The 12,152-nt window shown below is 44.6% G+C and overlaps 1 protein-coding gene across 3 annotated transcripts in view; it reads left to right on the forward strand.

The window, feature by feature from the left end:
* The first annotated feature begins 287 nt into the window (after positions 1-287).
* Positions 288-12,152, forward strand: part of LOC125686714 (PH and SEC7 domain-containing protein 3-like) — a 116,966-nt gene continuing 105,101 nt past the window's right edge. For 2 of the 3 annotated variants that reach the window (XM_048931048.1, XM_048931047.1), the window contains exons 1-3: positions 364-399; positions 6,194-6,439; positions 10,832-10,940. In XM_048931048.1, coding sequence (XP_048787005.1) covers positions 379-399; positions 6,194-6,439; positions 10,832-10,940 — 376 coding nt within the window. In that variant the 5' untranslated portion in view covers positions 364-378. Of the gene's footprint in view, positions 400-6,193; positions 6,440-10,831; positions 10,941-12,152 lie in introns of all 3 variants that reach the window. The other variant, XM_048931049.1, reaches the window with a different exon arrangement.

Here is a 12,152-nt window from a genome sequence, read left to right on the forward strand (position 1 = left end):
CGTCGTTATGGGTACGCGTTCTGTTTTGCGTTTCGCACTCGGCTGCTTTCGGTAATCCCGAAATTCTTTTTTTTTAATCTTTTTCACGAGCACGTGGTACCTCTCGTTCCTCTTCCCTTTCACTACCTCCCCCCGCCGCCTTCCCCTTCCCCCCTCCCGTGCCGCCCGAGTCCCGGCCCTGCCCGCCCCCGCCCCGCCCCGCCGGGCCCGGCCCGGCCCGGCCCCGCCGCCGGCCTGCTCCCGCCGCGCCCACCGTACAGGGGCCGCCCGCGGCCGCGCTGCCCGGCTCCGCCGCCGGCGCTGCGGCCGGCTGGGCTCCACGGCGCGGCGCGGCCTCGTGGGAGGGCGGCTGCGATCCGCCGGGGCCGGCGATGGGAGATGGACGGAGCCGGCCGAGCGGTAAGGGCGGCGTGCGGAGCGGGAGCGGGGCGGGGGCCGCCCGCCCGCCCGTCGGGGGCACCTCTTCCCTTTCGTCTACTTGTCGTTTTCTCTTTTCACTTTTTCTTTCTTTTTTTTTTTTTTTTTTTTTTCTTCTTCTTCCTATTACTTTCTTTTTATTTTCTTCGTTTTTTAATCTCCACTTTTATTTAGCTTTTCCTTCTCTCCCTCCCCCCCTTTCCTTTTCTCTTTTAACTTTAACTTTTTTTCGTTTCCTTTTCCCTTTTTTTTTGCCTTTTTTTTTTTTTTTTTTTTTTTTTTTTTTTTCCTCCTTTTCCTTTTTTCTTCCCTCTCTTCTCACATTCCCCTAAGGAGCAAAATCTCAGAGCCCGCCTGCTCTCACTGCTGCCAGATCCCCAGCCGCACCAGCCGCCCCAGGGAGGCAGCGCTGGGACTCCGTCCCGTGGCTGGGACCCTTAGTCTGCATCCTGAACGGTTGATTTTGCTTCTATCTCCGTGTAACTTATCAATATAACAAATAGGCGCTCTTGCTGCACTGATAGGCTCTTCTAATCATGCCAAATTCTTGAATTAAAGAAGATTTAGTGCAAAACCCAGCAAGTTAGTATCATTGTGCTTTTTGAGTAAAACAAGGGTTCAGGCAAATTCACCAAAGATACAAAGTTTTACAGCATGGAACTTGGACAGATACGCTCTTGCACAAACATCCTCACAAGGTGTTGTTATCTTAAGCCTTGCTGCAGTGTGCTGGAGCTGTGCTTCTCAGTGTGAGCATGTGGAGTGGTAATGATCTTGAACTTTACACAAGCTCGCTTAAGATGCTAACTTCTCATGCAGGCGCATTATTTTGATGCCATAAACAACATAATGGGGCTCCCGCAGGGTGCCGGTTAGTACATTGTCAAGCAGAGCACATTTATGTGCTGTTGAAGCGATTTGGGTGTGTAATAGGTAACTGCTTTTGCAGCTTCAGTCACCATCAAAACCATTAAAGGGCCATTAAAACAGGGAGAGAAAGTCAAATACAATATTTCCAATGAAGATGCTTGCTGCATACCCAGAGTTGGAAACAGTTGTAATATACTGCTGATAGTCATCCAAGCCATTCTGGTTTAGCTGGTAGTAAGGAATCTCTTTTATTCTAAGAGCTTTTTCATCAGTCATATCCTCAGTTGATGTGCATTAGCAGATGTTGCCATTTTAACACTAGTTGTATGTCTGACCTAGCTCTCTTAATTTTACAGACTGGGAATTTGGTGTGCAATGGGTGGTTTGGGAGTATGCCTTTGGTATGAGAGGAGGTGAGGCAAAACCAGGTAGGAATCCCTATGCAAATACCTCTGTTCAATTATAGCATTGGTTTGCTATAGAAAAGAGTGTAAGAAATTCCTCTGTGGTAGTGGTGAAGTTGAAAACAATTCCAAGTATGCTATGCATTGCTCTCTTCTAAACTTGACATTAAAAAAAAAAAAGTAAAATAAAATCAGGACTTCTTGATAGATAAAGAAAGAAAATTCTTGTTGTACCACTTGCCTGAGTGAAGGAGGTCCTCTTGTGCTGCTGGTGCCAAGCAGATTACCTGGCTTACTGTCGCCATTCCTAAATGATCAGGTTGGCAGGAATGGCATTGAGGATCCTCACGAACACAGCTGATACCTTATCTTCCTCTTCCTTCCTGGAAGGCTGCTGAAACTAGGGGAGCAACAATTTCTTTGCTGTTGTCAAACTGGGTGGCTAGAAGACGTGGGTGTAGTTCAGAGTGTTTCCCTTTCCTACTTTGTCCCAGGAATGGTCCTTCTATTGCCCACATTTCCAGGAAAGTTTTGCCTTTGGTTTTGCAGTTTGGAATTAAGAGACAGTTTGGGCTTTGATTCCCGCAGGATGAAGAGGCAGCTGTCTTTGGGAGGGTTGTGGCTGGTGCCACAGAGCGTCTATGCAGGCAAATGCTTATCTTGATGAATATGCTCCTGGTCCAAGTGCCAGGAGCTCCAGTACTGAGGCTGGTGGCTGTGGCAACTGGAATTGTGGCTGCCAGCATGCAGGAAGGATCCTTTGGCTATGGCTGTGAATAGTACTTGTGTGCGGCATGGGTGGTGGCCTGAAATGATTTCTGCTCTGTAGAGATACAGGCTGGCAGGCCTGGGAGCTATAATGGGAGTTTTAAGTCACTCCTCATTTTGTTTTTTGGAGTTCCTCTGTTGTAAGGGTTCTGAGTGAGCAAGTGACTTGGGTTTGTGTGAAAGCAGTCTTGGCTACACTAGGTAGAGTGAAAGAAATAAAAGGAAGGGAGGGAGGAGTCAACATCTGGTGCATAATGGTAGATAGGTCTTCGGGGTACCTGGTAGCAATCTGCTATACTGCTGTGCTCTACCTGAGGTTGGGGAAGCCCATGGCTGGCCAAAGTTTGAAGGTCAGCCAGTCACACACTGAAGCATCCCACTACATGCTGGCCCTGTGGCAGTGAGAGCAGCAGTGAGTCTAGTGGGACCTCCTCACTGTGGCTTGCAGACCACATTGGAATAGTTGAGAGAGGCATGTTCCAAGGATGTCCAGCCAGACTTCATTCTCTCCGAAGGTTCTGGTTAGGCTTATTGGTGATCAAACAGCTCCTCCAAGCCGTCTGTGTATGAAGCATCGAGGATGCAGCCAGACCAAGGTAAATCTTGAGCAGTTTGTGTCTTAAGTATTTAAATCTCATTCTGGGAGAATTTCTGTGTTCTGGGGCCTATGGTAGCACAGATTATTTCCAGTCTTTTTCCTCCTATTTGCATTGGGATGAGGCTGAGTGGTGGGGGTAGATATAGCATGCTTCAGTGGGATGAAAAAAACTATTTCAGAGCAATGATAAGTTCTGGTCTGATACTTTTAGCCTGGCCATACATGTCACATTTCTCTCAGGAGTGACACTGTTTGAAGTATGCTCTTGCAGTATGTTCCCAGATGCTTTTTGTGACCGTGTCCCCTCCTAGGTCAGAGGCTCCTCTTGCTGTGATACCAACTCCTGCAAGAGACCAAGTGTTCTTGAGATGCTTTTGCGTCTGGGTCTTTGTGCTCTGTGTCACAGCAACAAGAGAGACGGGTCATGGATGGACTTAAGTGCAGGGTGGAGCGGAGTTTATTCCAGGTGAGGGTAGGTTGCTATGGGGTTGTATCAGAGGAATTGTCTAGCCCTCGAAGCTTGAATTGCTCCTGAGTTGACTGTACTTCCTGGATGCTGTAAGCAAACAAACCTGCTGGGGCACAGGATCAAGCTGTCCATCAGCGGAGCTCTGTGTTACTAGCTCCATCAAGCACCTTGGACACCAGCTGCAGCTGCTGGAAATACGCAGTACTTGCCATGGCTTATTTTGCAAAACTGTACTGGAGGAAAGTGTTTTCAATGCCATGAAGGGTGGGATTAGCCTAAGAAAGCCAGCCTGGAACAAGCTCTTGGGCCTGGGCTGTCAAAGCAGAAGCAAGCTGGTAGCAGTCACAACTTGAGGACTTCATATTAAAGCCACAGCAATTTTTTTGACACTTGGTAAAAGAACTGAACAAGAAGGTGCTGTCATGAGTGAGCAACACAGTAGTGTGGAGCGCTAAGAAAACAGCCCAAATGGCAGAGATTAAATAATGAAAACCTCCCTTTGTGGAGGAGCAGTGAATGTGGTGTGCTCTCCCTTCTTAGCATGAAGTGGCATAGTGAAAGAAGTGGCTTATTTCCAAATTGTACCCATTTTTTTTTTTTTTTTTACAACAGTTTTCGAACAGGAAGTGTCACTAATAACTGCGTCTTCCAGGCTGGGCAAAGGCCAAATGCAATGGCAAGATGCACTTAAGCCTGGAATATGGCTGTGTTTCAGCCTTTGCAGAAGAACCATTAACAAGGAAGGAACTTTTGTCAGAAGATAACAAATTCTACTCTCAATGAGTTCTGGTTTTCATCAGCTTTCTTGTGTGTGAAGTGCCTGTGGCCTAATGGAAAAGAAAGATGAGATGTGTATCAGCTTCTCCACCAGTGGGACAGTTGTGCCAGCTGGCCCACTTTATGCTGCTTGCAGGGAATGTGTAGCCTTTGGTGTCTTATATCTTTCTGCCATGGCTGGAATGGCCTGGTGGCTTCTGGCCATCTGTGGGGTCACAGCTACCGGAGGCTGCCTGTTGCCCATGCTGGCACTCCCTGACTTATACTTCCTTAGCAAGCACTCTGCTCTTGCAAAAACATCTTTTCAGTCTCAAAGCCAGAAGCTCACATGCATTTCATTGGTGTGACCTCCAGCTTCTGCCTCAGTTCTGCAAGGGGAAGATGGATCAGCTCAAACTTTAGTCAGATTTCTGATCTGAGTAACTTCTGTTAAGTCTAATTAAAACTCTGAAAGAACAGTGGAGGTCAATGCTGTAAAATAAATATAAATATGTGATATGAAATAATCATGCAGAGTCAAACAGCTTTGGCTATGTTAGAGGCAGATATATACACATTTTTACATGATCTGATGCTGCACTGCAGCTTTACAGCTTGTCTTTCTGCGGAGGAAATGCAGGTTTTTACACCTTTGCAAATGTAACTTCTTGAGTAGCTCTTCTGAAGAACGATTAGCTTTTTGTTATTTTTTTTCCCCACTATTGAGTTTCCTGAGCTTGAGATGCAAAGAATATTTTAGTCACTCTGAGCTGTCTTAGACCAACCATGTTTGTAACACTGATTTGAGAAAGGAAGATGGTCTCTCTTGATAAACCCTCTTTCTTTACTTCCATCAGTAAACCAGAACTTTTTAGTTCGGTGTAAGAGGAAAATAGGTGCAGCGCTTGACTTTTGCTAGTTCTCAGCAGATGTTGCCTAGGTTTTGGAAAAAAATTAGTTGTTCAAAGATACAGATGTAACTTCTGGTATCCTCATGAGGAGCCCTATTTTAGCTTCTATAGGGCTGAAATTCATGTGGGCAGACTTGTAGTCTATCTAAACATTGTTCTGCCTCCTGAGTTATCTAAATATCATGGAAGTGCAATACCTGCTGAACAGAAGCAGTCTGTCAGTTTGCTAAATATACTCAGAACAGATTGAAGAAAAAAAGTAAACGCAAGATTTCTAGTATATGCACTGATGAATTCTCTGAATAAAAATGCTGGCTTTGTGCAGTTTTCCTTAAATCAGGCCTCTATCCTAATGCTGTCCGAGATGACGAAGGTGAAATACTTGCCTTGTGACTTCTGACTATTTAGATCTTTTTGCTCTGTTTTCTAAGAAGATGGTTTTTTGTACAGTGAGCAGCAGCATACCTCTCAGTGAGCTTTCTTTGACTTGACCTGCACACATACTATAGACATAATACATAGATGTCCAGAGGTCCTTACAGCACGCATCAAAAAATCACTGACTTGGCAAATGGAAAATGCTGAGTGACCTTTAAAGGTAAAGTGTAATCATAAAGACTTCAAATTAAAATGCTATGCACATTCACACAGTTACAGCTCAGACAGTGTCAGCCATTGCATGTTAAAAAGCATTTAATTCAGAATAGCAGCTGACTGCTTCCTTACGGCTTCAACCGAACAACAAAGCAAGCATTTCTTTAAGAGGAGAAAAACTGACATACAGGTGTAGAGCAAGATTAACAGACTGAAAACAAAATCTACCTGCAGCTGTTTGATTCTGCTGGTACAGAATGCATTTTTAGTTACCGTTTCCATGGCTTTTCTAAGAGGAGACTCTTGTGCCTAGTTTCTGAATTGAGCCTCTCATCAGACACTGAACTTTTGTGAAGTCTGCCTTTGAGGAGGGAGAACAGCCTTGATAGTATCTGCCTTCTCTTAGTTTTTCTCTCTTCAGCCTGAACGCTTCCCAGGAGGCAAACAAATCCTGGTAAACAAATTCTGCCATGTCCTGAGCGCAATGAGAAGCCTGCAAAGCCCTGATTCCTTTCGGCACATTCCTGGGGAGCGGGCACAGGGTGTGTGCCTGGGAGAGCCTTGCAGTGGGGATGAAGGAGCAGAGCCACCTGCCTCAGTGCTGAGCCTAAGGCCTGCCTTGTACCGGGACATGATGAAGCCTGATAAGCAGGTAAGAGTGCTGGTTGATGATGGCTGGGCCCTCAGTCAGCCCAGGAGCCTGTAGGTGGTTGTGGACGTCAGCAGGTGCCTGGAAAGGGTTTGTCTTGAAGTTTCATGAGGAGAATGTGATGGTCTCTACCTATGTGGAGGACGTGTATCCCTTAAGTTTATTTGGCCTCTTATTCTGCTCCTGCAGGCTTCTGGCTTCCGTGACACTGCTTTGAAGGGAACACTGTGGTTTGAGTACAGTCTGTTTGAGGAACCATCTCCTCCTGCTTGGTTCAGTGCTGACTCTTTAATACCTTCTTTTGATGTCTTCTGGCTGATGTATTAAAAGAGGTGGTGAATCACTTTTCATAGGCTTTTCCAGACCCCCTGTGAGTGCGTGCGTCTCTGCCATGCATTTCCAGCCAGTTCTTTCCTTTAGTTGAAAAGCTGTACCTGATTTAGTCATCCCTTTGTATAATCCAAAATGCTGGAGAATGATTATATGGATTGCCTTCACATTAGTCCTGTTCTTTCTCCCAGACCTCCTGGCTCTTCACAGACCTCCCTGTAACTCCCCTGCACCTTTGCTAATGTTGATATTGGTTGCTTCAGGTGAGATTAAGCCTTGCAGACCTGCTCTTCTCAGTCTTAATCTATTTACTATTGCTTTAATTTAAAAGTTGCGAACACACATATTAGCATGTGGGAGTGTGTGTGAGGAAAACAGAACATGGTGTACGAGGTCGTACAAAAATAAAAGCTACAAACCATCTCAGTAGTCTTTTTATGAGCACCAGTGTTCTCTCAGTTCCCTCTCTGCTGCCAATGCATTGGCTTTCAGAAGCTAGCATGTTTATTTTAGCTCCAGCTTTCCCTATTTCATCCTGTTACTTTGGAAAGTGACTTAAGAAAAGCTCAACAGAAATAGGCTTTTCAGAACAATTAGCACAACCTGTCAGAAGCACTAAGGCTTGCTGAGTTCACACCCACACAGGAATTCTAAATGTGCTTAAAAACCAAGGGGTGACCATTAGTGGTGCCGGGTGGTTGGATGGTTTGTCCATCCATGGCAGCAGAGGCAGAGCTCTCATTGCTGTGGAGATTTGACCATGGAATGGCAGCTTGATGTGGACACTGTTGGGAACCTGCTGAAGAACGCATCACATCTATCAAAACCTGTCCATCATTCTTGCCTCTCTCTTATGTATTTCTTTTTATTAGCAGTTCCTTTTCGAGTTACTGTGTTTCAGTGAATCTCTGAGGGAGATTCTTGACTGTGGAAGAGAACACTGACACAGATATTTAAACTGCTCCTGAAAGCATAAGCTCACCAGATCAGGGTGTGTGATAGGCTGCTGAAAGGCATTTTGTATCTTGCCAGAGATGCTGGTGAAGAAGTGAGGATTCTGGGCTGAGGAGTGGTCTGTGTGTGTGGCTGTGAAGTCATCCAAAGCTGATGCTGGATGTACTTAATTCCCTTCAGCCTCACAGCAAAGAGGAAGGTGGTAAACTTTGCCGGGTAGAGCACTGCACATAAGAGAGTAAAGAACTGTGGCTACATGCCTGTGGCACACTGTAGCTGTAAACCCCTCATCCTAACTGCTCTTTCCCTCTTGGACCTCCAGAAGAACTAGAGTCAAGTAAGCCAAGAACTGAAATCACCTTTCTTTCTCTGAATGGGGTGGCAGAGTTTTATTAACAAACCTTATAGGGAATCCTCTGAGGGAACTTTCACTTCTCTATCCTGGTGCAGTCCTTGATGAGAGGTCCCCTTCCTCCTGAGGTATTTTTAATGTGGCTGGTCTCCTGCTGTCTGTCTTACTCACGCTCCCTGAAGAATCAAATTTGTGCACTCCTCCCATTCTGATTTTCCTAAGCGCCATGTTGTCAGGTCTCTTCTATGAAGTCACTGTGGTCTGTCTCACTGCATCTGGCCTGTTGGGCCAGAGACAAGTGCAGCCTCTTCAGCTCCCAACCAAGAACTATGACCCAAAGGATTAGGCTTGATCAAATGTGATCAAATATGCAGAAAGTACTGCTAGAGAGGTGGGTGAATGGGCAGGGACTTGCTGCTCTTCTGCCTAGAGCTCAGTCTGGACTGAAAAACAGTGTGTTTGAGGCCTATGAGAAGTGTATGTACAGCTGGACTGATCCCAGCTGGACTGGGATTGATGCTTTGAGTGTCAACTTCTGTGGCAGTGACAATCACCAAATGCATCAAAGGTGGTGGTTAAAGCCCTCTGAGGGAAGCAATTAAGAAATGAGCCGACCAGGATGCAGATTTCTTTGGTCTTGAGCTGAAGGAGAAGGCTTAAGCAGGAGTTTTATATCCCTTCCAATCTTGCTTGCTTTTAATCCTTGCTAATGCAGCCTGGAAAGCTCCATGAACATTTGCCCAGCCCTTCTCTGAGCTCCTGGTTTCAGGGGCATTATGACTTCAGCAAGATTTAGGTGAGTGACAGAGTGAAGAAAGGAAAGGAGAGCTAATTCTTTTCTCTTGATTTTCTTCTTTAACTCTTCATTCTGTTGTCTCTAAGGAAGAAGCACAGTAAAGCAGTAGTCTTAAAACCAGCTCATACCTCATAGCATTCTCATTCTCTCCCTCTTCTTTCTCTAATATCTCTTGTTTAGATGAAATAATACAACCTTGTTGCTAAGCCTGGGTCTGGAGGCTGTGAACTGCTTTAGGTTATCCTTTTCAGGTGGCAAGATGAAGGTCTTACAGACCCTACTTGGACATCTAACTGTGAAAGGTTGTCCTGTACACTGAAAAATCATTCACTTCTACTAGTTATTGGGTAGTGAAGAGAGCATCGCGAGCCAAACTGTGCACAGTGCTCTTTACGATAAGGTATGGGCAAATATAAGCCCTTGAAAAATGTGTTTGCTGGCAGGGAAGCTCAGTGCAGATGTCTGTGAAATTCTGAAGAGCAGTGCTGGGAGATGGAGATGCTGTATTGCATAGGTGCGTAGATCAGAAATTCCTGACTGCCCAGGAACTGGAGCATTCTGCCCATTTTATTTTACTATTTAATTCATCTGTGAGCAGAATTTGGCATCAGCTAGAATTTGAACCACTGCATAAATAGAACAGTGAATGAGTGATGAATACATCCAAGAATGTCATAGATGATCTACTGCTCAGTTATTAAGCATGTGTGCTGGACCAAATTCTTCAGCACTGGCTCAAGGCAGAGAGGTGGGAGAGGTAATTGGGGAGAAAAAAAAACAGGAAAGCCGGGCACTGTTGTAGGGCATGTAGCAAGATGGTTATTTGCCAATATGGTCTTGGAAGAAAATACAACTGTTGGAGAGCTGTCCTCAAGGGAAAGTATAGATTTGTGATTTCATTTATTTCATCTGTTAAAGATCATGTGCTATTGTGAATTATGTGTCTCCTATATTTTGAATTTCTGTTTGTAGCTGACGCTTACCCTCAGGTATTTGATGGAAGTGCATAGAAGTTATTAATGTCCTGGGGGGCAGAATGTTCCATCGGCCTTTTTTTTTTGAGTATTTTTGTAAGCAAAGTCCTTTGTCATGAACCATGAAATGACTTGATATGCTGTAAGAACTGGCTGCTTCAGACATAGGGTATGAATACGAAGATTGATGAAGAATTTATAGAGTTAATGATTTATTTCATCTGTCACCTCAGAAACAAGAATTACAGGCTCTGTCTTGCCCAGCTACGTAGAAACTCAGTGCTGATTGCAAACAGTATTTGCAGTACAGTGTATTTCTGGAGTGTGTTTTAGAGATTTGATTTGGCCTCACCTCTCAGAAAACTAATTTTAATGTTAGTCATGCAGCCTTTCTTTCCGCTGGGAAACTGGGCTTTACCATGTCAAATTGCTTCTTATTAGCAGGAAGTGGTGGGTGGAGCCTGTGTGACACCCAGGTGCTTGATCTGTCCATCCATCCATCCCCCCAGATGCCTCCTTGTGAGGCAGGAGGATTACCCCGAGCCTCCTCCTGGCTAAAGAAGCACGTTCAACTTGTTTAAAAAAAGGTTTGTTTGATCAAACAAACCTTTTGTTTGATCATAAACAGAAGGTTGGGTTGATGTAAACAGTGGAGGTTGGGTGTAAACTGCCTGGCAGAGACCCTCAGACATCTCTAAACACCCTTCTACATGCCTCACTGTCCTTTTACCCATTTCTGACTCTCCCTGTTGTAGCTCTTACTCCTCCCTTTCACTGCCCTACTCTTTTGCCACTGAAACAGCCTGTCCTGTTTTTCATGGGGGTTCTAGCTTTGTAACATTCTTAGTTGAATTTACAGTTTCTGATACTCTTGCCCAGGCACTTTAAACTTTACCTTGCAACCTACCTGAATGGACCTCATGTTCCTGCTGCCATTTTTTTTTTTTTCCACTGAAGATAAATAAGCTTTGTTTATTTTGACTCTGCAGGCAGAAGCACTTGTGTGGGATAATGATATATCAGCTCATGCCCAGTCTGTTGCCAAGGCCAAATATGAATTTTTGTTTGGCTTGGAGGAAGAGAAGCCTTCAGAAGTGGGTAAGTGCTATTTATTGCTAATATGTGCAAAAACAGCCTGAAGACTTTTGGGAAGAAATTGCAGAAGCTGCTCCTGATAGCCATGCAAGGGCTCACTTGCTGTGCCATACTGCCCTTCACCAGAACTCAGCGTATGTGCCAGATCAAAAGAGCCCGATGTTTTGGCCATGGCAAATTAAAGCAGTTCTTTGTCTGAAGCCCTTATCTTTCTGTTTGGCTCAGCTGGGCAGCCTTGATGTGATGGGGGCTCATGTGCCAATCACACACAGGTGATGGGGATGGCGGATGGAGCCTGGCACTTCTACACAGTGGAGACATCTCAGCCATGCGTCTGTACTCCACGTGCCAAAACACAGCTCTGCCTGGCAGTCCTTCCAGGAATGCCCTGTATGAGCTGCACGCTGCTGTTCTGACAGCCAGAAGTAGATAAGATTTTAATTTAGATACTCTAGGTATACCTGAACTGCTCCCTCCACTGTGTTCAGTAATTAATGTACTCCAGATGCAATATCTACTGTTACGCCTAAGGATCAGTCTTGTTTCTGTACTGTTCTTTCAAACGGAGGGGTGTATCCTACCTTTCCCCAACCCCAGCTGAGATTAAAAAAAAAAAAAAAAAAGTTGTTACTGTATCTGGTTTTTTTTTTGTTTTTTTTTGTTTTTGTTTTTTTTTTTTGCTTCATTTTAATTACCACCAATCTCTGCCATCTTTGCAAAAGTATTTCCTTAGGCTGTTCTCTTTGCACCCTGATCCCTTCTAATCGCAAACTTTCTGGAATGTCACTTTTAATTAAAGATGATTCTCTTCCTACTGGAGAAGGGCAGCACAGAAACAAGCTGTGAGTTCCCTTACTTTAGTTGGGAGGAAAAAAAAAAAAGAAGAAAAAGCATCAGTGAAGTTTGGAAAGCGAGCAGTATGTTTCTCCTTGATTTCCTAAAGATAGGTCTTCCATGTGGGAAATCCTAATTGCAGAGTAGTTGGAGAGACAAAACCAAGCAGATGTCTTCATTTAGGAATTTTAAAAACTTTTACAAACTGCTACAAACATGTATATCACATTATTACATGAATCACAATGACCTCATTTCTAGTTTGGTAATAGACAATGTGAGAGTACTGTCAGCAGGCATTAGTACAATTCTGGAGATTGGCATTAATGAAGTATGCTGTGTCTAATAAATCCAAGTGAATCTGTTATTGTTACTAGCCAA

This window comes from Lagopus muta, chromosome Z, assembly GCF_023343835.1.
Source record: "Lagopus muta isolate bLagMut1 chromosome Z, bLagMut1 primary, whole genome shotgun sequence".
NCBI classification, from domain to species: domain Eukaryota; kingdom Metazoa; phylum Chordata; class Aves; order Galliformes; family Phasianidae; genus Lagopus; species Lagopus muta.